This window comes from Musca vetustissima, unplaced genomic scaffold (assembly GCF_032173495.1).
Source record: "Musca vetustissima isolate MV318-11 ecotype Yass unplaced genomic scaffold, APGP_CSIRO_Mvet_v1 utg9295, whole genome shotgun sequence".
NCBI classification, from domain to species: domain Eukaryota; kingdom Metazoa; phylum Arthropoda; class Insecta; order Diptera; family Muscidae; genus Musca; species Musca vetustissima.
In genome coordinates, this window is record NW_026879245.1 from 30,107 (window position 1) to 56,727 (window position 26,621).

At 34.9% G+C, this 26,621-nt stretch overlaps 5 protein-coding genes across 5 annotated transcripts; 1 reads left to right on the forward strand and 4 right to left on the reverse strand.

Annotated features, from left to right (window-relative positions):
- Positions 1-881: 881 nt before the first annotated feature.
- LOC133324051 (post-GPI attachment to proteins factor 2-like) lies at positions 882-1,743 on the reverse strand. The gene is made up of 2 exons (XM_061532936.1): positions 1,106-1,743; positions 882-1,028 (listed from the first exon to the last, which is right to left on the reverse strand). The coding sequence occupies exons 1-2, from the start codon at positions 1,731-1,733 to the stop codon at positions 892-894; spliced, it is 765 nt and encodes a 254-aa protein (XP_061388920.1). The 5' UTR covers positions 1,734-1,743; the 3' UTR covers positions 882-891.
- A 2,974-nt stretch (positions 1,744-4,717) lies between these two features.
- On the reverse strand, positions 4,718-5,685 carry LOC133324055 (mitochondrial inner membrane protease ATP23 homolog). The gene is made up of 2 exons (XM_061532941.1): positions 4,990-5,685; positions 4,718-4,918 (listed from the first exon to the last, which is right to left on the reverse strand). The coding sequence occupies exons 1-2, from the start codon at positions 5,683-5,685 to the stop codon at positions 4,718-4,720; spliced, it is 897 nt and encodes a 298-aa protein (XP_061388925.1).
- Positions 5,686-6,226: 541 nt separating this feature from the next.
- On the reverse strand, positions 6,227-12,687 carry LOC133324056 (uncharacterized). The gene is made up of 6 exons (XM_061532942.1): positions 12,232-12,687; positions 12,003-12,149; positions 11,645-11,939; positions 8,295-9,014; positions 8,082-8,212; positions 6,227-6,763 (listed from the first exon to the last, which is right to left on the reverse strand). Exons 1-6 carry the CDS (start codon positions 12,685-12,687, stop codon positions 6,227-6,229), a joined length of 2,286 nt encoding a protein of 761 aa, XP_061388926.1.
- Positions 12,688-16,131: 3,444 nt separating this feature from the next.
- LOC133324057 (interferon-inducible double-stranded RNA-dependent protein kinase activator A) lies at positions 16,132-18,212 on the forward strand. Its single transcript, XM_061532943.1, has 3 exons — positions 16,132-16,474; positions 16,553-16,713; positions 17,784-18,212. Exons 1-3 carry the CDS (start codon positions 16,132-16,134, stop codon positions 18,210-18,212), a joined length of 933 nt encoding a protein of 310 aa, XP_061388927.1.
- Positions 18,213-19,112: 900 nt separating this feature from the next.
- On the reverse strand, positions 19,113-26,175 carry LOC133324059 (protein brunelleschi). Its single transcript, XM_061532944.1, has 10 exons — positions 26,144-26,175; positions 24,845-25,023; positions 23,042-24,771; positions 22,733-22,976; positions 22,072-22,622; positions 21,475-22,010; positions 20,579-20,772; positions 20,309-20,500; positions 20,033-20,240; positions 19,113-19,431 (listed from the first exon to the last, which is right to left on the reverse strand). The coding sequence occupies exons 1-10, from the start codon at positions 26,173-26,175 to the stop codon at positions 19,131-19,133; spliced, it is 4,167 nt and encodes a 1,388-aa protein (XP_061388928.1). The 3' UTR covers positions 19,113-19,130.
- Between the last annotated feature and the right edge of the window lie 446 nt (positions 26,176-26,621).

The following is a 26,621-nucleotide window of genomic DNA, read 5'->3' on the forward strand; positions in this document are numbered from 1 at the left end:
TAAATTTTTTAAAAATGTTTTTCAATTGTCAGTTTCTGTGTACATTTCTTTAAAAATACTTTTTCCATGACTTTGGAGCCGTAGATTTTTTAAAATATGTTTTCCTGGCGTAGATCTTTTCAAGTGCTGTATAAAGACTGAAAAAACATTAATAAAAACGACAAAAATAAACTATATTTGATTTTGAGCTTTCGTTTTAATTGGACAAATGTTTTACAATAATTTTTATTTCTATTGCAGATTTGTTTTAATATCATTTAGATTTTGTTCCACACAATTATATTGCGCTAGGATAATTAAATAAAGTGGCTATTTTTTTAATTTAAGTTGTATAATATTAATATTAAATAAAGTGGATATTTTTTTAATTTAAATTGTATAAGATACTAGAAGAAGAGAGTAAAGAAAATGTCAATTGTTTTATTTTTTTCATATAAGCATTTGATATTTTTTGCATTTTTAATTGCTTAGCATTTAAAAATTGCAATCGGTTTTTTTCGTTTTCATTGTGATTATAACAATTAAGACAAAATCTTAATATTCTAATTTTATTTATTGTTAGATATGATTTAAAAAAACAAAAATCGTTTAATACCATCAAGCTAACTACTTAAGTGTAATGTGTGTGTGTACGATTTCATTTTTGTTATATACAAAAATATATTAAATAATTCCCTGAAAAATGGCAATATTAAATTAATATAAATTCCATATTTCTTTAATACATGATTTTCGTTTCGAAAAAAAGGTTTCAAAGTGACTGGCAACAACAATACCACAATTTTGTTTAAGAATTTAATTGTTTTTAAGTGGCCCCAATTTTTGTGATATTTTTTTCTCCTTTTTTTCTTAATTAAAAAGTTGATAGTTTTTAGTTACTCTAAATTACAACTATAAGTGCGATAAATACAGTCCATTTTCCCAATCGAAATATACATAATAACCATAAAAATCAAAATAGGCCGTCATATGATAGGCCATATTTGTAAATACCACAATATATTCAAATAAGGCAAATAATGTATAAACTGTAAAGAAAGGCAAGAAAACAAAAAATATTAATTTCCAAACTCTCCAGAAAAAAATGAATGCTCATTGCAATTACCTCCTGGTTCACATTTTGCATTGTGCCTCAGAAAAAAGTAACCTGCCAAAGCAAAAGCCAAAAGATTTGTTAGAAAAAAGTACAATTTCAATCTGGTCGATTTCTCCTCCTTCTCGGTCAGAGCCTGTCTCCGGGCATTCTTATTGAGAAAATACGATATCAACATGTACAGCTCACTGCTGGCAATGAAGGTGCAAAACGCATTCCGATGCAGTTCATAGCTGTCCGACGATGTCCACAGTGACAGCGAAAGCAATGCTATGTTCTCAATTACATTTAAGCTAACGGCCATGTGAGCAAACAAGCGACGATTCTTTCTTATTTGCTCTTTATAGTATTTCATATAAATGTGGGCCACGGCCAGTCGTACGGGCAGATGCAGTACAATGGCCAAACGCCAAATTGTCCGCTGCGGTTCATAATTACCAATGGCCGCCGATATTGATGGCAGGTAATTTCTCACGTCACAGTGTGTAAATGTGGCACGTTCAAAATCGAATACCACCGACCAGAAGATACAGAAGAGAAATGCACCCAGCGCCAAGCTGACAGCACTTATAGCCACTTTGGAGAATGCAATACGAAATAATATTTTCGGTCCATTCAATCGTTCATAGGTCGGTAACATTTTCCATAGACGAGTTTGTTGTGTTCAATTGTGATTAATGTTTGGGGGTTAAAGATTAGGGGTTGGGTGGATGGGTGCCAGCCACTCAACACGAAACGAAAGAGCCTACAGTTGGGTGGTGTTGCGATGTTGATGTTTATATTCCGTGTGACAATTGTTGTCGTAAACTTTATTGGGAGGCGAAAATTGTTTGTTTATAAATATTAAAGAATTGTATTGAATATTATTGTCTACTTACATGACATTATTTTACTCTATAGAAAATGGTTACATTTATTAATAGATGGAGCCCTTACATATAATTTTTCTTAATCAATTTATTTTATCTTAGCACTTGTCGAATTTCCATTATTTGTTGGTGTTGTTGTCGTCGTCGTCTGATTGTTATTTGTTTTTTTATCATGACATTACGGTTGTTGTTTTAAGTTCCCAACAATAGCCAGTTGATGGTTGTCAAAAAAAAGGTTATCAAAATTGTAATAGGTTATCGATTATTATCGATTAACGACAAAGTGATATAACGATACAGCATTATTGTAATACTACATTTAAATGGAACGTATAAGATATGGAGAGCTATATTTTTTAAAAATAAAATTTCAGAGGACTCTTGAGGGTTTTTTAAATAATTTTGTCTATAGACTATCAAGACATACATTTGTAAAGAATTGGTATGTACCCGTACTGCAAGAATTTACTACATTTTACTATTTTCTTCGATATCATACATGGTACAATTATAAAAGGTAACAGCAAATCCCAGCTGATTTGATTTCAACGTAATACTAGTGTCAATATGAATTTGACAAATTATGTTTTTAAAAATCACCCAACAGGAAAAAACGCATACAATTTAAAATTGTTCTTTATTAAATGTGCTCCTGTTTTCAATTTACTCAATCTGCCTGCTGGGAAAGCTTGAGGAGGCAAATCTTTCTTCAAGGAATAACTCGCTATTCCCAGCATTTTCATATGTGTTACACATATATATGGCAATGGCTCAATTATAGAAAAGATGTGGAATAGATAGAAATATAAATTTGATAGATTTTCATTCATGTTTTTCAAATTTTTATTTTGAGGATTCTAAAATATTTCATTTTCAAAATAAAAATAATTTGATGATAATTTGTTTGTTTGTTTACATTTTTTGTCAAATGAGTTTTAGAACTTACAACAATATCGTTTTTTGTACAACAACACTTGCTGTTACCTTCTATTATTATACCATGGATATCATAAAGGAAAATTCGTTATTGTAGTAAAAAGTAGTACATTACTATAAGCTTTAATAAGGGTACATTTTTTTATAAATTTGTTATATATTTTTTCACACTTTTGTTGCGCAGTTTTCTTAAACGCATCTTTTTCTACGGGATATTGATATGCAGATTTTCAAAAGAATATTTTTTTACAATAACTATTGGGATGTAGGTTTAAAAAAAAATAATTTCCTAAAGTCTAGGTCTAAGATTTTTTCTAAAGGCTTCAGAGGCGCCTTACTGTGGTGGTCAAAACATTTGCAACTAAGTTTGACCGCTTCAATTGACGACAAGGTGAAATAAGCGCATTTTTTGCAGGACGGTTTTCTAGTAGTCAGGTCTTTATATGGCGTGTAGGCATACATGTGGCAACTTTTGGTTTTTGAGTCGCTTTTGCTAGATGGGAACATGTAATAAATTATTGCTTTGACCATCTGCATGTACAAATTATCTGTACGACGTCTTTGGTTCAGTGGACTTCCTCCAAACTGGGTTTGTGTATTTATACTTCTTCCCTATATGTGATATTGAACTTCTGGGAACATTATATTCTTCAGAAATCTTTCTTAAGGATATTCCATTCATATAATCACCAACAATGAGTTTTTCTAATACCTCCACAATGCGTTTTATTAACCCAAACTCGAATTTATCGCATGTCACTTCTATTTGGTTGTTTGGGATCGTATATTACAATTTTTTATTAAATATTTATTAAAACTACCTCTTAACACTCAAGAATACTTAAACTTTGCGAAAAAAATAAACTATGATACCTATAATAACGGTATTTTTTTAAATTTGTCAGAGTTGCATATGTTTTGACCAAGCTAATATTGAGTTATCTATTTTATCAATAAATTTTACAGCAAAATACCAAACATTTTCAAAGAGAAATTACAATCACAATTTCAGTTGAACCTTAAACGTTGAAAAAATTCCAAGTCGACATATATTTCAACTTCCAGTTGCAAATGTTTTGACTACCACTGTATATCTTAATAGCAGCAGCTGTAGATTTTTTTTTTTAAATATCTTTTTTAAGGCCTAATGAGGCGTGGATTTTTTAAAATATTTTTTCTTGGGCCTACAATTGGCGTACAATATACCTTGTTTTGAGGCATAGATTTTTTAAACATATTTTTTCATGACATTTGAGGAGTAGATTGCGCCTATGGATGCGAAGATTTGTAAAAAAATATATATTTTCGTTTTTAAAAAAATATATTTTTTCATTAACTATTGAGACGTAGACTTTTTCCGGATTTGCGGGGTCCGGATTATGGAGATTTTATTTGCCATCCTTTTTGGTCCCTCTCATTCTCTTGGAGCGGAAAATGACAATGTTCAAAAAAAACATTTTTTCCAAGAGTGAGTCATTTGATTAATTTTTGTGCGATGTTAATAATCATAATTCATACCAGAGCCAGACATGTACCCTTTTAAATTCCTTTGTAATTTCTGATTTGCAATGTTGCATTGGTGGGAAATCATGTCAGCCGTCGAAAAGATGGAATTTGTATTAATCTCTAAATAAAAAAGGGATTTAAACTTTAAATAAACTTATAATTGTCTATTTCGTTAATTACTTATCTACTTGTATTTAAATTGCATTCAAGGATTCAAATTATTGTTATTGTTTTACTTTGCCATTACCAAATTATTTATATTGTTTCTAACAACAGAAAATATTTAACAAAGTTATTATTATCATTAAAATTACTAATAAACATCATAGCCATACATAGGACCCTCCATGTAGGCTCTATGTTGATCGGGAGAATTTCGTCGAATACGACGACCAATTGGTTCCAAATCGTTATAACATTTAGGAAATACCCGCTCTACGGCATCAATGGCTTCCTGTCGGGTAACATTGCGTACAGCTAGAACAGAGGCCAAGGCTTTTGATTTGACACAATTCTGCAACAGAATGATGTAGTATTAAAATTATATTACAAATTAAAATACAACAATGATAGCAAAAATCTCACCTGATGACTTTGTTTAATGTTAAACAATGAAGCATCACCCTGCATCATGGCACTTAAAAAGGAACAATGGGCCAAGTTTGCTGCCCGTATCTCTGTACACGCCAAATGATCGATGTTACGAAAATCCAAATCATTGTTACAATAATCGAACATATGTATCATTTCATGGGTTAGAACACCCTGTACCATGCCTTCTTTGCGAGCCATATTTTGACAGACAACAATTTGATTGAGCACCGGATCATAGCCACCCGTAACACTGCTGTCACAAACTTCACACGATATGTGCCTCCGTAAATCGATGGGGCAACCGGAACTCCGTAATGCGCCCATCATTAACTTAACTAAAGGGCTATTTTTGACACACCAATATACGTTACGTTCACACTTAACTTTATCCATATTTTCGTGACCCTCAAGACCGAGCAGAATACGTGACCATTTCGGTTTAAATTCCTCGCCACGTCTTTCGGGATATAAATCGTAACCCCATTCTTTGTTAGTTTTTCCGGGTGTTTCGGGTTTCTCATTATCACCGGTAGTGGTGGTGCTGCTGCTACTATTGTTTTCGTTTTTCTCCGTAGTGCTTTTGGCCGAATCCTGAGATTTATTTGTTGTGGCAGTGCTACTGGCCTCTATATCCAGGCCAGGTATGTCATCTTTTGCTTTTGTTTCAACTTTTGTAAACCAACCCATGATGAGGATCTATTTTGTTTTCATATGTCTGATTGTCGGGTTAAATAACATTCCCCAACTAGTGCTTGACTATTTCGATAACATTGGTCATCGGGTCGATAACAACGACCATATGATTTGCAGCCATATGTTATGTATGAAGTGTTGTATTTCTAATTTGTATCCGTTAAACAAATATTTTGATTCGTCTTCGGACGGCTCGTAAGGACGCATTTTAAGGAGTTACTTACGTCTATGGGCTTTAAAAAATTACAAAATGGTGCTGTAGTAAGCATTTACTTAATTTGCCACATGTTTTATATACCGAATGTTTTATATCATCGAATACAAATTTGAGCGAAAATTGTTTTTAAGAATACTTAGATTTAAAATAGAAGATACCTTCTATTTTAAATAGAAAGTGGGCTAGTTGGAGGAGGAGTTAAATAATAAAAAAAAATATTTTGATAAACCTACCTACTACTTATTTTTCTGGGTTTGCCGCATTTTCAAATCGAAATCCTATGCAAATAATTTTCAAATAGAAATATATTCATAAATATTATATTTTTACATAATAATAACTACATAGTGGTGTCATTGACTTTTCATTTGTTAATGGCTTAAATAATCTACGCTTTGCAATTAACACATCACTTGCCGAACAGCCATTTAGTGTTGAAACGGCACCACCACCATCACCGGCCAGCTGTCCATATTTATTTTTTGGTTTCAATATGACCGGACGACAACCGGCAAATTTAAAACGTATATTACCGGCACGATTTAATTTCGGATTAATCGGTTTCAATTCGGGAAACAGATCATTCAGCAATGGCTTGGGTTTCAATGCCTTATTGGGATCATCACCATGACACATGGCAGCAGCTAAAGCATTCCATTCCAATCGACGTACACCCAATTTGGGATTTATTTTAAATGTACATTTCTTGCGACGCACAAAACGATATTTAAGGAATTTCTCATAGAACTGGGCATAGTAGGTTAAAAATGGTTGCAGTTTATCACCGCCACATACTTCCTGCAGCCATTCGTAGAGGAAAATGTCATCGTTGCCACTTAAAAATACTGATGATATCTATAAAAAATAAAGTTATGTTTATTATGATTTTCTATGGGCAAGTAACCATTTAGATATATGAGGGAAATCAAAACGATTCGACTTGTCGTAAAAATATACGATTTAAATGTATTAACTTTTTTATATTTACTTTTTATACCTTATAGAGGGGTTTATTTTCAATACTTTTTCTGATCGGACTGGTACCACAGTAGTTTTCGTTTATAGTCCACAACTATAGTTGCACAATTTTTGTGGACTATAAGCAAATTAGCATTACATCGGAATTTCGTTTTAAGCCCGTTTAATGGAATATAACTGAATCCTGATATATATATATATATATATATATATATCATGACAATTATTATGACATTCTCCATCAGTAGGCTCGCCTTTTGAGCTGGGGCATTCTCATTCATTCGCACAACATGGCCTAGCCATCGTAGTCGCTGTAGCTCAATACGTCTAACAATGTCGATGTCCGAGAATAGCAGGTACAGCTCATGATTTATTCGACGGCTATATTCACCGACGACGCACATCGGCCCGTAGATCTTTCGGAGAATTTTTCTTTCAAACTCCCCAAGAACTGCCTCTTCTGCTTGCACAAGTACCATGCTTCAGATCAGCGTCTTGTAAAGTGTGCGTTTGGTCTGGCGGGAGGTGGCCTTGTTTCAAAACTGCTTATTTAGACCATAGTAGCATGTGATGGCCATCACAATCCTTCTCCGAATTTCAAAACTGACGTCATTCTTTTTTTTGCGGTACCAAGGTATATACAATTTTTAACTACCTTGAAGATGTAGTTCTCAAGTTCCACAATTGGTCCGAGTCTACTGGACAGACAGACTCCTTCTCAATTTGGGACACAGGATGCTGAGGTTCCAGTCAGACATGCATTCCTCTAGCCAAATTGTGCTAATCAGGTGCATGCTCCTGACCACCAGTCTTGAATAATTCGGCTGGTAGCCCGTCGGCTCCTGCTGCTTTATTGTTCTTGAGCCGATTAATTGCTTTTATGACCTCATCTTAGCTAGGTGGTATACACTCTCCACTTAACTCTCCATACTTAATATATATTGCCTACCCATTTTTCCTACTTCTATGAAATGTGGCCTCTAAACAAAAATGGACCATAGGCGAACTGAACTTGAGAACAAATAATTTGTATGGAATTGGGGGAAAAAAAACTTGTCAGTAAATAGTACTGTTTTCGCTTACATCCGTCTATTTTTTCTGTTAAATTTTCATCGGAGGAATCTAAAAATATACACCATCTCTTCTGACAAACCGTTTTGTTTTCCATCACATACCTGATTTGTAGTAGTATTACATTAAAATCATTCCATAGAGATTCAGGAACTTCATCCACATTGAGTTTATAAAGAAATGGTATAAATTCTCGAAATGCATATTCGCCCAATGCAATAAGACCTCGAACAGATCTACTAATGTAATTATAATCTAAGAGAAGAAAATTAAATTTTTTGTAAACAATTTTCTCTTTCAAGATTTATGAAAACAAAAACTCCAACTACTTACTCACCTCTTTCTTTTTGTATTACGCGTCCTCGAAAGAAACGTTTCAATCTGCGCAATATGTGAAACAAACATTCACTTTGAAAATACCCATTGAGGGCACCCAGCATTCCTAGTGTTTCACACAATTCATCAACACATTCCCATTCAACTGGAGTGGCAAAATACTGTGACGTTTGCAGATTCGTTGCTGCACTTTCATCGCACAGACTTGTGACATCCATTTCCACATCATCATCGCCATCGTCGTCATCATCTGGTTCAAGTTTAAATATTTTTTCACAATTATCTGTTCCGTTACCACCACTACCACTTTGTTGTATTACATTCACATCTGAATGTTGAATGGTGTTGCTGGTGGTTGTCTCAAAACCAATACCACTTGTTTCCATTTTAATGTGATGATCATTTTGAGCAGTTATATTCAGTTCTTCTTTTGTGGGATTATTTTGAATTTTAATCGATTCCAAGGGTGCCAATAGCTGACAAATAAGTATTTCTGCCAAATGATAATATTCTTCACGACTATCAACATCGCGGGTACGTGGATTTGTTGATAGTGCCCGTAGCAGACGCCAACATCGAGAACTTATTTCGCTGGTCTGTTTGAAGGCAATAATTTGTACAATCTTTGCCAATATTAAACGATAACAAGAGCCAATTAAGGGGCTAAAAGCTGCTTCACTTAGAACAGCGTCCAATTCATCGGGATTACCATTTAGGGTAGCTGTAAAAGTAAGAAAAAAAATGAAATTTTTTATTAAAAACTGAGCTTTTCAATTAACAAAACCAGTAAGGAAAGTAGTAAAGTCGGAACGGGTCGACTATTGGATATATTCTACATATGTCTCCTAACAGACTCCGCCTTTTCGAAAGAACATTGGCATGACATTGAACGAACTTGAATATCTGATCATTATGCCTTTATGGAACCTATCGAAACCAAATCGAAAGATATATTGGGTCTTTGGTGCATCATTTACTTTAAATCGGATGAAAATATATATGGGAGCTATATCTAAATCTGAACCGATTTTCACTAACCGAACCGATTTCATTCTAGACTCAATGCAGTACGCTATGCCAAATTTCGTGTAAATCGAAAAATATTTAGGTACTATGGGGCACCATTTACGTAAAATCGGACGAAAATATATATGAGAGCTATATAATATAAATCTGAACCGACTTCCACGAAACTTAGCACACATCATTTTAGACCTAATTCAGTACGCTATACAGGGACTTTGGTGCACCATTTACTTTAAATCGGATGAAAATATATATGGGAGCTATATCTAAATCTGAACCGACTTCCACGAAATCTGAACCGACTTCCACGAAATCTGAACCGACTTCCACGAAACTTAGCACACATCATTTTAGACCTAATTCAGTACGCTGTGCCAAATTTCGTGCAAATCGAAAGATATATAGGCACTTTGGTGCACCATTTACTTTAAATCAGATGAAAATATATATGGGAGCTATATCTAAATCTGAACCGATTTTCCCCAATTTCAATAGGGTTTGTCCTTGGGCCAAACAAATGAGCTGTACCAAATTTCATCAAAATCGGATTATAAATGCTACCTGTACTTTGTTTACAATTTATCACTAACAGACGGACGGACATGCACAAATCGACATAGAAGGTGATCTCTCCTTTCCTTTTGCCTGTTACAAACATATGCACAAATACATAATACCTTGGGTATAAAAAGGGGACCGAATCGAAATTTTTCGATCGATTTGATAATGTATATTTCCTTGTACATCCTATTTCATCATATCAAAAATCCTAGGAACATTTTGCTATTTTCTTCAAATATTAAATTCAAAATTAAATTTGTATACCCTACACAACTATGTTGTCAGGGTATTATAGCTTTGTGCAGCCCCAAAAGTTTGTAACGCCTCGAAATATTGGTCCTAGACCCACCTTTAAGTATACCGATCGTCATATCTCGACTAGCTGAGTCGATCTAGACATGTCCGTCCGTCCGTCCGTCCGTCCGTCTGTCCATTATAATTTGTAAACACGATACAGGCCACAGTTATGGACCAATCTTCACGAAATTTTTCATGTATGATGGGTTCTGGCCAATGAAGATCCCTATTGTTTTTGGGAAAGATCGGTTAATATTTAGGGGATGAAATGGACCAAATACTAAATTTTTGTCCGTTTTTCTGGTCGCTCCAGAGGCCGCAATAATGGCCCGAACATCGTGAAATTTTCCATGGAGAAGGGGATCAGACCAAAGAATAAGCATGCCTGTTTTCATATAGATCGGTCAATATTTAGCGGGTCAAATGGACCCTGACTTTTGTGTGAAAAATTACAAAATTTGTATTCTATAGCATATATATTTACCCCTGAAGGACATAGACCCGAAAAGTTTATATTATATCCAAGAGGAGTGGTTGACCTTTAAATTAATACCAATTATATTGTTGTATGTGCTCGGATGTGGGAGTTACACCTAAATATTTACAGGTATCTCCGTATTTGTATATTATTTAGTAACCCATTATCACTCTGGAGAGTGGAACTATAGCGCTGATCGCTTTGAAATGTTCCATGAGGTTTAGTTATGGTCAAGGACAACGCCTATAATTTTCGGTGATGATCATATAATAATTTTGGAATGAAGTGGACCGAAAACTTAATTTTTTGTGTTATTTTCGAGTCGATCTATAGACTACAAATGAAAGCCGAACATCACAACACATCCCACGGTGAAGGGAATCTGGACAATAGCAGTACTGAATACTCGTAATATTCGAAAAATATGTCAGTGTAAGGACAATAGCTGTACTGAATACTAGTAATATTCGGGAAATATGTCAGTGTAAGGAAGAGGTGCTGTTTACCTCTAATCGGGTAAGAGGGTGCAAATATCACGAAATATTGCCCAGGCTCGGAATATACATCCGCAGAAAATTTGAGTTCCGTGGTAATTGTGTAGGGTATCGTATGGTCGGCCCCGTCCGACTATACTGCTCCGCTCACTGGTTAATATTGCATCCTTCATCATGATTTCAACGGACACAGTACCAGGCCGATGATACTTTTCGCTGGCGATGGTTGGCGTCCTTGTAGTTGGCAGCTTCCCCGGGTGAATACTATTCAGACCTGCTCGATAAGCTTCATGAATTTTAGAGTCTAGCAAGTCTATATTTTTGGATATTTTATCCTTATGAAATATATATTTTTTTGACTTTCGACAAATAATGATAGGATGATTAATGTAGCAACTAAAAATATCTATACGAAATCTCAATTTGTTCTTCTTCGAAAATGTTTTAATCTGATTTATGGAAATACCTTTTCCATTTTAACACATACATACATACCATATATTAAACTAGGAACATATTTCTTTATATGTTCCATATATTTATCATCCAACGGCCAATAACATTTAAAATCTGGACCATGTGGCATGGTGAATGAAACCTCTCGCTGGTATTCATCGCGTAATTCTAATATTTTATCCGAATAAAAGAAATAGCTGTCATCATAATCAATGCGATCCCAATCACTATCCATTGCACCCAAACAGGGTGGCACATCGGAGTCCTTTAGGACTTCATTTACCAAATCGTATGTAACCACACCGCCCGAGTGGCGGGCATATGTTTTTATATTCTAAAATAAAGAAAAAATTATATTTATAATTTATAAAAAGAATGATGTTGTAAATTCTATTACATTAACCAATTCCCATAGCTTATAGGAAACATCTTCGGCCACACGGGAACACACCTCATTCGATAATTCAATATCACTTTGATCATGTTGTTCCCAAATAATTTTTATTGAACGCGGCTCCAGACCGACATAACTTTTGTGATGATTCTGAAAATACAGGCAAAAAGAAAATACAAAAGAAAAAAAATTAATAAAAAAAACAGTTCATCAGCTTAGGCGCCCAACTTACTCTTGTTGCATTATTAATTTCATTATTATTTGTTGTACCAGAACCAACACCACCACTACCTCCACCACTTCCTCCTCCGCCACCAACCTGTGCTAATGACGGACTCTCAAACATATTTACCCCAACTCCAGTAACTCCTCCAATGCCACCACCACTACCAGCCAATGATGAGGTGGGAGTTGTTGGCATTAAATTCACTTGGTTTGTTGTTATTGTTGTTCCCTGTTGTTGTTGCTGTTGATGATGATGCTGCGGCTGCTGTGTTATCAGTGTTCCACCAGAACCGCTACTACTCGTTGCTGTATTTGCATTTTTATTCGAACTGCCACTCTGGGATTCGCTTTTACTTGATTTGGCCCGAGATTTTGTCGATTTCTTTGTGGACTTGGTTTGTGCTGTCTTTGATGTAGTACTGCTGCTGGTATCTTCACTCTGTTGTGTATTGGAATTTTTCATAATTTAATTTGTTGAAAAATATATTATTAAAAATTCGAATAAAAACAAAAATAAAAATGTTTTGTCAAACAACAATAAAACTTTTGCGAAAGAAGAACTGAAAAGAATAAACAAAACCAAGCAAACAAGAAATCAGCTGTTATCAGATGATGGGGTGGGCTTTTTTGTTTTTGTTATTTGCAAACTGCTAATAGAGGGTTGCCACCGTTTCTATATGGTGATACAAATGTCCAATAAATTCTTTTAAGGTTTAAATCTATTTGTTTTTAATTTAAAAACTATTTTTAAAACGGTATTTACACTATACTGCCCCACACACTATACTGCCGATGAGCCCCTGTCAAAATTCAATCAAAATTACAAATGGTCTGTTCCTGTACTGCAAGAATCTACTAGATTTTACTATTTTCTTCGATATCATAAAGGAAAATTCGTTATCGTAGTAAAAAGTACAAGATTCTTGCAGTACAGGAACAAACCAAAAAACATGATTTTTTCCTTCACAAAATTTTATTTTCGAATTAAAATTTGTATTATTTTATTTCATCACAATTATTTGTTTTTCTACTCCAAAATTTGTTTCTGACAAATTTGAAAATTACCGAAATTCACATACATTCTCAAACTGACACAAAATTACTAATACTACTTCAAATGCTGTCATGTATGCCCTATGGTGTGTGGGGCCCTTTAGAACTTTTTACCAGATTAACCTACTTCATGAGGATTTGTTTGACATATATGATATGGAATTGACAATTGAAACCCACTGGGTTAACGAAATCCGGTACAATGTAAACGTAGTCTCATGCAGACATATCTATGTATATATGATTCCAATTTTTTTCATAATCTATAAATATATTTTGTAACATCTATAAAGAGATGACGTTATAGAGTGTATACCACCTAGCCAAGACGAGGTCAGAATAGCAATTAATCGGTTGAAGAACAAAAAAGTAGCAGGAGCCGATGGGTTACCAGCCGAACAATTCAAAACTGGTGGTCAGATGCTGGTTAGGAGCATGCACCAGTTGATTAGTACAATTTGGTTAGAGGAATGCATGCCCAACGAGATTGGAACCTCAGCACCCTGTGTCCCGTGCACAAAAAAGAACACAAGACGATATGTGCCAACTATAGAGGAATAAGTTTTCTTCACATCGCGTATAAAGTGCTATCCAGTGTGCTGTGTGAACGACTGAAGCCAATTATCAATGACATTATCGGACTATACCAATGCGGCTTCATATCTGGCAAACCCCCCAGATTTTCTCTTTGCGTCAAATCCTGGAAAAGACCCACGAAAAACACATCGACACTTTCCACCTATTCGTTGACTATAAAGCCGCATTCGACAGCCCTGTCCGTTCAGAGTTGTTTAAAGGCATGTCGTCTACGTTCGGCATTCCTGCAAAATTAATACGGTTATGCAGGATAACTTTAAGTGGCACAAAGTCAGTAGTTAAATTCGGAAATGATCTATCGGAGCCGAACGAACGAGGATTCAGACAAGGTGGCAGTTTGTCGTGTTAACTGGTCAATACCCTGCTAGAAGAGGTGAGCAGAAATGGCACTCTGTACACCAAACAGCATATGTTACTCGCATACTCCGATGACATCGATATAATGGGCCGAAAATTGCGAGCGATAACAGCCACCTTTGAAAAAATTGAGGAGGAGTCTGCAAAAGTGGGTCTGACAGTTAACGGCGAGAAGACCAATTTGATGATATCAACGTGCAAGACGTCCAGTAGACTTGAACCAACTGTAGAACTTGAGAACTACAGTTTCGAGGAAGTTAATGATTTTATATATGTACATTGGTACCGCCATAAATAAAACGAATGACAACAGTTTTGAAATTCGGAGAAGGTTAGTGATGGCCAACAGATGCTACTATGGTCTAAGTAAGCAGTTTAGAAAGAAGGCCTCCTCCCTTCAGACCAAACTCACAATCCACAGTGCTGTTGTATGGATATGAAGCATGGCATACTTGCGCAAGCAGATGAGGCAGCTCTTGGGGTGTTTGAGAGAAAAATTCTCCGAAAGATCTACGGGCCGATCTGCGTCAACGGAGAATATAGGCGTCGAATGAACCACGAGCTTTACAATGTATACGCGGACATCGACATAGTCAGTCGTATTGAGCTGAAGCGACTACGGTGGTTAGGTCATGTTGTGCGAATGAATGAGAATTACCCAGTTCAAAAGGCATATAAAAGCGAGCCTACTGATGGTTCCCATAGAAGAGGAAGGCCACGAATAAGACGGAAAGATCAAGTCGAAGACAACATTGCCGAAGAAGATCTTTCAAATTGGAAAAAATTGCGAAAAAGACCGACGCGCCTGGAAATCTTTTCTCAGCTCGGCATATGGAACGAAAGTTCTGTCACAATATATATATATATATATATATATATATTAGTTGCTTATTTCCTTGTGGGTTCAAAAAATATTTTTTAAGGGTTATTGTTTTTTTTTTTAAATTCAATGCCTAGAATCATGGTATAATAATAGAAGGTAACAGCAAGTGTTGTTGTACAAAAAACGATACAACAACCACATGGAAATTTGTTGTTGTAAGTTCTACTAGTGTCAACTCATTTGACAGAAAAATGTAAACAAACAAGAAAATTATCATCAAATTATTTTTATTTTGAAAAAATATTTTCGAACCCTCAAAATAAAAATTGAAAAACATGAATGAAAATCTATCAAAATTATATTTCTATCGCTTCCACATCTTTCCTATAATTGAGCCATTGCCATATACATGTGTAACACATATGAAAATGCTGGGAATAGCGAGTTATTCCTTGAAGAAAGATTTGCTTCCTCAAACTTTCCCAGCAGGCAGATTGAGTGAATTGAATACGGGAGCACACTTAATAAAGAACAATTACAAATTGTATGCGTTCCCAATTTTCCTGTTGGGTGATTTTTAAAAACATAATTTTTCAAATTAATATTGACACTAGTATTACGTTGGAATCAAATCAGCTGGGATTTGCTGTTACCTTTTATAATTGTACCATGGCCTAGAATTAAAAAAAAAAAAAAAACAATACTAATAATAGGCGTAATCTGTAAGTCCGGATTTTAAAAACAATATTTTAAGGGTCATCCATAGGCGTCGATTTTCAAACCAATATTTTTAAGGGTCATCCATAGGCGTGGATTTTAAAAACAATATTTTTTAAGGGCCATTTCAAAATATGCCATAAGGGAAAACTTCTGACACACAACAAAGCGAAAAATTTCGATATGGTAACAGGGGGAATTTTCACAGCGATGAACAATCACATTGGCAACACTGGTTGTTAGAATTAAATAAACCGGTGAATAACAAACGTCTAATAGAGGGTTCGATATCAAAAAATTGCATTGCATTTTCACAACAAAACTCCCACTGACGTGTATTAGAAGAAAATTCCTAAAGGAATGGCATCAAAATCATCCGTATCCGCACTTCAAGAATACTGTGCCAAACATAAAATACCACCACCAACCTATGATTGCATTGATGCCGAAGACGGTACATCATTTATTTGTCGGGCTCAAGTAATGAATATGGAAGCCGACGGCCAGGGACGTTCTAAGCGTGATGCTAAGCATGCAGCTGCATCGAATTTAATAAAACGACTACGCGTTGAGTATCCGGATATTGATAATATACGGCCAGTGGAAGTTGTTCCGGTACCACCCACTGATATGATTGTAAAATTACGGGACTATTGTGTACAGCATCAGCATCCATTGCCCGTGTTTGAAATTGTTCAACAAGGTATGTAAACCAACCAACCACCACCATGGGAAATTCCGTTTCCTTTCAAAAATATAACAATGAAATTGAACATTTTAGGTGGTCCACCGGATGCACCGGAATTTATTGCATTGTGTTCGGTTGCATCGATACGACGTTATGGTGTATCGGATAAGAAAAAAGATGCCAAACAAATTGCTGCTACAAAAATATTTGATATCATTTTCAATGTAAGTGAGGAATATTTCAGAACTACTACCGCGGACATTATATTATTCGAAGAATCAAATAATCTATGAGCACGATTTTTCTTTTAACATAAATAATAATGTAATAATGTGGTGTAATCCTAAACAAATATTTTTAAGGGTCTTCCAGAAGAGGATTTTTTGTAAAGAAGTCTTCCTTAAATTTTGTAGAAAACAATTGAAGTTTTTTTAAATGTATTTTGAAAGGTCTTTCGTAGTCATGGATTTAAAAAAATATATGTTTAAGGTCCATCCACAAGCATAGATTTCAGAATATGCATAGAATCACTTTCTGAGACGATTTATGTATGTCTGTCCGTCTGTTCATGTTAAATAGTAAACAAAGTACTGGTCGCATTTATGATCCGAATTGGATGAAATTTGGCACAGCTGATTCATTTGGCCCAAGGACGAGCCCTATTGAAATTGGGAAAAATCGGTTTAGATTTAGATATAGCTCCCACATGTATTTTCGTCCGATTTAATGTAAACGGTCCCTCTATATCTTTCGATTTGCACGATATTTGGCACAGCCTAATGATTTAGGTCTAGAATGATGAGTGCTAAGTTTCGTAAAAATCGGTTCAGATTTAGATATAGCTCCCATATATATTTTCTTCCGATTTAATGTAAATGATGCACCAAAGTCCCTATATATCTTTCGATTTGCACGAAATTTGGCATAGTATACTGAATTGAGTCTAGAATGTTGTGTGCTAAGTTTCGTAAAAATCGGTTGAGCTTTAGACATAGCTCCCATACATATTTTCGTCCGATTTATTGTAAATGGTGCTCCAAAGTCCCTTTATGTTTCGATTTGCCGGAATATTGGCTTAGCGTAGTGAATTGCGTATAGTATGATGTGTGCTAAGTTTCGTAAAAATCGGTTCATATTTAGATATAGCTCTCATATACATATATTTTCGTCCGATTTAATGTAAATGATGCTCCAAAGTCCCTATATTTCATTCGATTTACACGAATTTTAGCATAGCGTATTGAATTGCGTCTAGAATGATATATATATTTTCGTCCGATTTTAAGTAAGTGTTTATTAAAGCATTGTTTATTTTATTTTTTAGGATATTGCCCCAATGGAACATGAAATGCAAGTAGCACCGATCGACACTAAAATCGAAGATATTGAAGCTGAACGATATCAAAAATTCAAAACCTATCGTGAACTAACCGAAAGTGGAATAGATGACCCACCGGGTATCTTATTGTGTGATCGACATAATTATTTTGCCAAATTTCACAATCATTTGAAAATGACAGCGAAAGAAATATTGCTTAGCGAAGCCTACGATGAGGACTATGAAAGCCAGGCAAAAGAGTTGTTACATGCTCTGAAAATAAGTCCACGGATTAAACAAGTATCGGCCGAAAAGACCATCGAACCAATTGTACAAATCGAACTCGATTGTGAATATGATGTATTATTTGCGAATACAGCTGAATATGTTTATAAGAATGTATTGGATTATTTTCGTGATATGTTGGATTATTAGAATATATAGTATATATATATATATATATTTATACATAGTATATATATATTATATATATAGCCCTAAGGAAATTGAAATATTTTCTTTTATTTAGTTTTTTTCAAATTTTATTTTTGTATAATAATTTACACAAGCATATATATCAATAATTAATTGCTTTATTACAATATGTATATAAATATTTATATATAATATATATTATTTTTGTTTTTAATTGGTTTATGCTTTCCATTAACAATTGCTTAGAGGTTTTTCTTTTATTTTTTTATAAAAATGATAATAAAACAATTCATTAAACAAAAAAAAAAAAAAAATAATAATGATAATAATAAATCACCTAATAGTCTTGTGGCAAAGTAAATACACCATCTAATAATTATTCTTACTTGGTAAAGAAAATAAAAAAATGATGTTTTAGGTATAAAACATAACAAAGATTTGTTTGTTTTTTTTTTGCTTTTGTTTAACTTTGTTTATATTTCTTGTTAATTCTGCCTTCGATAATAATGATAATAATAATAATATATTTAATATATATTTTTAATATAATATCTATAGTGGTACATATGAAATCCATAAGAAAAAAAATATTTCCTTTTCTTTTGTTTTTCAGATATTTAATTAACTAAATGAAAATAATATGTATATTGTATAAAAGAAATAATATTTATACATAATATTTATTGATCTTAAATAATTGAGGATTTGTAGAGGAGAGAGAAGGAGAGAAAGGAGTATATAAAAAGACACCATTTTGTGGTGTTTGTTTTTTGGGAAGTAGGATGCTTTAAATCACACTTATCATCAGCATTAACTTACAAAAAAAAAATTAATAATAATTTGATTATTATAACACTCGCACACACACACAATTCTTCTCTTTTTTGTTTTTTTTTTTTTTTTTTTTTTGTTTATTGTTTATTGTTGTTCCACAACAGTCACCTCAATGGGTGGTATAAATTTCCATATATGCTCCTGTTGTTCATGGTAGCTTTGAGCACCAACGGTTATATCATTGAGAGTTATATGCAAATTGGGATCATTGGCAGGGCAGGAACGTCGTGATAGCATTGTATTTGCTGGTGAGTGTTTTTGTTGCTGCTGCGGTGATGGTTTGGCATGACATTGAATACTGGTTTTAAATCGACCCGGTGTAAAAAATAGTACTGTACACTCATGATTGACTTTTTCATCTTTTTTCAATATGGGTATGCGTACTCTGCACAAAAGAGAGAAGAAAAATGAAATAAATATTAAAATGGAGAAAATTACTCCAAAAAAAAAATATCATTCTAGACTTAATTTAGAACGCTTTGACAAATTTCATGCAAATCGAATGATATATAGGGACTTCGGTGCATCATTTACATAAAATCAAAAAATATATGGGAGCTATATCTAAATCTGAACCGATTTTTCCTATTTCAATAGGGTTCGTCCTTGGGCCAAATAAATGAGCTGTCCCAAATTTCATCCAATTCGGATCATAAATGCGACCTGTACTTTGCTTACAATTTAACATAGACAGGCCGGCGGATGGACGGACATGTATAAATCGAGTCAGAAAATGATTCTATGTAATAATTCTCAAAAGGAACCATGTGTATCTCATTTCTCGTTTCCTTGTGTCTGCTACAAACATGTGCACACAAAGACATAATATCCTGTACCACAGTGTGGTGAAGTGTATAACAAATCCGATCAACTACGACCGATGTTTGATAATATTTTTTAAAAAGAATCACACGTACAGATGACCCTTAGGTTGGTAGTAAGTTTTCCAAGCTCCTCGTAATTGCGATTTTTTTAAAGCAACTTACCGATTAGGTCCCGATATTGCCACCCTTGTTTCCAGATTATAATTTTCCGTACCATTTAAATAATCCTGATAGAATTTTATGGTGAGTATTAGATTTTTCAATGGCTGCAATGATTGATTGCACACTGTAATGCTAAGCAGTGAACTTTGGCCCGCTGTACAAATCACCTCCGATTGCGGCTGAACGGGTTGATTTTTAAATGAGATGTCTGTAGGAGAAATTTCAAACAAAATAAAAATAAAAAAGGACTGGCTAAAAGAAATTATTTATACTTACTCCATTGTAATGGTGATACCGTACACAAATCAATCATGGCTTGTGTTAGAACAATACCCTTTAGTGATGCTATACCCTGAATGTCTGTACCCGACAATGACCATTTAATTTTAACCCTTTCGGCAATGTGTTTCGAACACAAACGACTCACAGAATCATTAAATGTGCCCATTTCTGTGCGAAAACATAATTCTGAAAAAAAGAAAACACAAGTTGTTGTTTTTGTAATAATGTGTATAAATATGTTTTGTGTGTTTGTGTGTGTTATACCTTTCTCCAAGTTCTCTGCAATTTCAGCTTCCCTTGCTGCCCATACCTCCTCCACCGAGCAACGATCAACCGGTATCGGTACACGACAACTTTCATTGGCCTCCATTGAAATGTTTTTATTATTTGTATAATTGAGCGTCATTTCTTGAGCAGTTAGATTTGTTATATCCAAAACCAAATAAAATTGAGATGGCCTAAAAAAAACAAAAATTAAAATATAATTTGAAATTATGGATTTGAAAAGATTGTTTAACAAAATAGCTACAGATATATAGGGACTTTGGTGCACCATTTACATAAAATCGGACGAAACTATGTATGGGAGCTATACCTAAATCTGAACCGATTTTCACGAAATTTAGCACACGTTATGCTATAGTAACTTCAGTACGTAGTGCAGAATTGTGTGTTAATCGTACATATTTTGGGGATTTGTTGCACCATTTACTGAAAATCGGATGATACTATATATGGGGGCTATATCTAAATCTGAACCGATTTCAGCGAAACTTTCCACACAGTTGGTTATACTAACTTCAGTACGTTGTGCAAAATTGTGAGTCAATCGGCCATATTTTGGAGCTTTGGTGCACCATTTACTGAAAATCGGACAAAACTATATATGGGAGCTATATCTAAATCTAAACCGATTTTCCCAATTTCAATAGGGTTCGTCCCTGGACTAAATAAATGATCTGTGTCAAATATCATCCAATTCGGATAATAAATGTGACCTGCACTTTGTTTACAACTTAACATGAACAGACGGACGGACAGACATACATAAATCGACTCAGAAAGTGATTCTATGCATATTCTCAAAAAGAACCATGGGTCCGTCTCCTTTCCTTTTGCCTGTTACAAACATATGCACAGGTATAAAAAGAAAAACTTACACTTCAGCCGGCAATACATCCCAACTGGTTATTTGAGCACTTTGTATACATTCCAATTTAAAATAGACTGCACATTGACGACAATATCCTTCTTGCATTGCATCGCCACCAGAATATTTTATACGTATTTGTGCATCGATCGGCTGGGCTTGATGAATCGAATTTGTATCGGCCGTTGTTAAACTCAATGCAGCCAATGAATGTTGAGCAGTAGATGATGTTGAACGAAAACTACTGTACGACATATCATTGCGACGTGTTGTGGCGGTCGTCGATGCAACAGACTGCTGACTGGGTGAACCAACACGTGATGGTAGACTGGTCGGACCACTATTCGATAATGTCGAAGAATACTGCAACGAGTGACTATGATCGAAGGGATGTGGATGGTGTTGGTGATGTGCCCCAGTGCTATTGGAATGTATAGATGCTGGTGCTTGATGATTGACATTGATGTTGGGACATATAAAATCAGCTTCAGCAAATATCTTCAATTTGAAATCGATGCTGCTTTGTGGAGCAATAGGCAATTTGGCCTGCAAATAAAAGACGAAATTATAAATTTGGTAGGAAATATACACATTTCGATTTGCTTACTTGTAAATCCTCATCTATTTGAAATACTTTCTTTTGTATTTCCTGTTCGAGGTTGGAGTTAATTGTAATTTCTAAATGTTCAACTGGTATATCACTAGTATTGGTTATTGTTATCACACACATCGACGATTCGCCATTGTATAGCGTTAGGCTAGCTGTGGTTATCACAGTATCAGCTCCAGACATGTTACTGAATGTTGCTGTTTGTGGCAAGGATGTTTTTACATTGATGATGGGCAATGCTGGTATTACATCGACAACAAAGTTGGGTGGAAATTTCCGATCCTTCATGTGTTTCATGCGACAATTCGACTTAACACCCAATGTGTGTGTACTATAACCTTGAATTTCCAATTGTCCCACTTCCATGGGGGTGCCATGCAAAGTGATTAATGTGGGTTTTTCGGGCTGCAATGTTACCGTTTGCGGTAGGGATTTGAAGACGATGCCATTGGTTAGCAAACGCATATCGCTGACAGTTAAATCGAATGGCAAAGGATTACGTAGTCGTACGGAAACTTCACTAACATTATTCTGGACCCAAAAGAATGCTAAAAACAAAAGGCAAAAAATAAAAATCATTTAAAAACCACAAAGTAAAACAACTATTGTGTAATTTCTCAACCACCACAATTAATTGCTAGTTGTTGTAATATCTTACCAATTTTATTTTTATCCTTGTTCTTATCTCGGCGATCCATTGAATTAAACTGCAAGGGTGTAAACAAGAATGGACCACTATCGGCTTTGGCAATTTTTATACGTTGCGGTCTCAAATGAGCCGGCAGATCTTTTACCACAATATCCATACAAAATGGTAAATCGGTTAGATTTGCCGGTGGTATAACCGTGCCGTTTTCCAATACCAAGGGCACTGGCGAACCTTCACACTGGGCGCTTAAATTCTATTGTAAAATAAAAAAAGAAAACATAAACATTGGCATTTGTGTTGTTGTTTTTGTCAACTCACTGATAATTGCACAGCCATATCACTTTGTTCGCTCAGTGACATATTATGCCATTGGGTTTGCAACAGAAATGTCATATGCCTGGTGGCCAGAGTCGAGTGTCCCAATCGTTTAGCTGCCGTTATTAACGATTGCAAGACATCAATTTGTAGCGAAGGCCAACCGGATTTATATTCCAACACTTCGAGTGGATCAAGTGATAACATATAACCAGGAAAGCTGGATAACATTAATCTATAAGTCTGTGACCAGTCCGTGTTCGATGAATTTTGATGGGCATGTTTAAGGGCAGCTAAACGTTGAAAGAAAGCCGCCTTACGTCTATAGCCAATTTGCAGATATAACGAGGTCATCATTTCAAAACTTTTAATACGTTCCGCTTCAGTCATACTGTGGGTAACGTAGAGAACATTTTGCAAAAACATTGCCACATCGAGCGGGCGATTTTGTTCAATCATAATGCGGGATGCCTTAAAGGCCGATTCAATTTCCACTATGGCCGCATGACTATATTTGCTATATTTTATAATGGCATTTTTAAAATAAGTTAGAATTTCATCGGGTTTCAAAATATTTCCCGGCAATTCCGAATGATGTCGTGGACTTGTTGCTGACAGGGTGGATATCGTCGACGATGACGAGGAGGATGTGGAATTTGATAATGTTGAATTTGTTAAAATTGACGAAACGGAAGAGGTGGAAGCTGAAGCGGAGGGTGTCGCCTGGTGAGTAGGTGTGGTGGCCGCCGTTGCTTCATTATGTTCCTCTTCCGGTTGGTTATTTGCTGTTCGATCGTTGGCATTATAGCGTTTGGTGATTTCACTTTGTCTCCATTTGTTTGGGGTGCATTTAAGCGGTGAACCTTCCTGCAGCGATGCATTACGATGTAGAGTCTCATCGACTCTTAGCTGAGGGAAAAGTAAACAAACCGAGGCCGAGCACAGACCTTCCTCCGCAGCGCCCAACCACAGAATATCGTTAATAGAACGTAACGTTTCGCAGGCATTATGATACAACGTTAAAGCTTCAGTTATTAGTCCTGCTTGCAGCGATAAATCTGCAAGATTTTTAACAATTCGGCCACCGACACGTTTGCGATTATTCCTCGATTCCATATCCAAACCGACAAAGTCTCGCTTTTCAAAGGGTGCCATTATCAGCGTCCACTTTTCCATTTTTTCACGAGAACGTTCCAGGCGACGTGACTCCAATACCCAAAATAGGGCATTTATGAAATCCACCATATGATGCTCCAGATCTGAGCAAACATCATTTTCACGATAAAAGAATGCCTGAGCTTTGAAGTTGGACGGTGTGGTAAATTCATCTAGGAGGCGTTTGGAACTACTATTGACGGCCGTAGCAGCTGGTGAATCTTGTTGTTTTGAATCTGTGGGTTCTATATTCTCCTTGATTGTATCTAAATGCATAGTGGATTCATTGGAATCAATGTGGTTTGTAGTAGTAGTTGTGGATAGAGGAACATTTTCTGGAGTTGTTTCGGCCGGGCCAAAAAATATGGCCCTCGAATCGTACAGGGTGTTGACATAACGCACCTTCAACGACTCATGTTGGCGACACATTTCATTCAGTTCTGTCTGATTTTCGAATTTGCCAATTGTTATTAGACCCAATAGCCTGCGATGTGTTTGAAAATCTCCCCAGTCATTGTTCTCTACCGGATAGTCGTGTATATAACGTACCCAAATATCACGTACCAAACCACTGGAATCTAAAAGGTTTAATTTTTTGTTTTTAAATTATTTTTTTTCATATAGCAGCAAAATGCATGGATGGATGGATACCTTGAATTTTGACATTATTGACACGTTTCACTTTATCAAAGATTTTCTGTAAAGATCTTGGTTTCGATGAACCCACTCCACGCAACAATACCAACAATGTGCTGTGATGTAGTATTGTTTGTTCATAATCAGGACGCGACATGATGATGATACTGGAATTCCAATTTAGTTGAACAAATCTATTCGCAATTATTCCGTTTCACATTTCAATATTAAATAATTATATAAATACAAATAATGATTTTTGTTTATTTTTTTCTTCCCAACAAATGGAAGATTACTTTTCCTCTTCGTGGAAGAAGGAAGGCGTACAATAATAATAAAATACGTGTTAATCTCTTCGATAGCAAATATAATATTGTCTAAGGCCAGAGGACTTGACTTTTCCGCACGATTTCTTTTGTTGCACTGTGTATATGTGACAAATAATTGGTTGTTTACATTCGTAATTGCACTAACACATATAACGGTAATTGCATTTAGCAAGAATTCAACTATAAATATTTATTTAAATTCTAATTCCATTTTTTCACACAAAACTAATTTCATAGGAATAAAAAAATTGACTTTTGATTAATCGATTACACAATAACACAAATCGGTGGGGGCCTTTATCGATTGTCGCCAGGGTTCAATGAACGGCGTCTGATGACGGCTCTGTGTTTTTTTTTAGTTTAGGAATGAGAAAATTTCCGTTTAATTGAAAGAAAAAAATAAATGTCTATATGTTTAATATTGTTTACATTTATTTTGTTATTGTAAAAACAATAAAACAAACAAATGAAATTGTTCATGGTAAAATTATAAAAGGTAACAGCAAATCCCTGCTGATTTGATTCCAACGTAATACTAGTGTCAATATGAATTTGGCAAATTATGTTTTTTTTAAAAATCACCCAACAGGAAAATTGAGAACGCATACAATTTGAAATTGTTCTTTATTAATGTGCTCCCGTATTCAATTTACTCAATCTGCCTGCTGGGAAAGTTTGAGGAAGCAAATCAATGGTTCAATTAAAGGAAAAAGATAGAAATATAAATTTGATAGATTTTCATTCATGTTTTTCAATTTTTATTTTGAGGATTCGAAAATATTTCGTTTTCAAAATAAAAACAATTTGATGATAATTTGTTTGTTTGTTTACATTTTTCTGTCAAATGAGTTGACACTAGTAGAACTTACAACAACAAATTTCCATGTGGTTATTGTATCGTTAGTTGTACAACAACACTTGCTGTTACCTTTTATACCTTTTATTTATTTTTTTTTCCAATTAACTGCTCTCCTCCTTGGCTCACGTCCTATTTGGTATTAGAATGTTCAGAGCCATGTCTCCATATGTAGCTTAAGCTACGAATTTGACTTTATCCATAGATGGTGGTTTGTGTTTTGCAGGTTGAAAGCGAAGTTCTTCTATATTAGTCTTATAGAATTTGACCACAATGTTCAGACTTTCTAAGCCTTGTGTATCAGTGAACTCTTCTACTGTGAAGGAGTCACATAGTTGCGAAAAGCATCTTCTTTTGTTATTAAATTTACGAAAATTAAAAATTTCATGCGCAGCTTTTTGCAGGCACGATTCTGTAGAACGAAAACTGGTAAGTTATAGGTTATCCGTATTTGAAAACACACGTGTTAGTTAAGCGAACGCTTAACAACCGCCATTTTGTAAAAATCTATTTTTAAGCCCGTGGGCGTGTAATACTCATTTAAAATTTTTAAGGTCACGTCTTTCTTGTGAGCCGTCCGAGGACGAACTGCTGTTACCTTTTATTA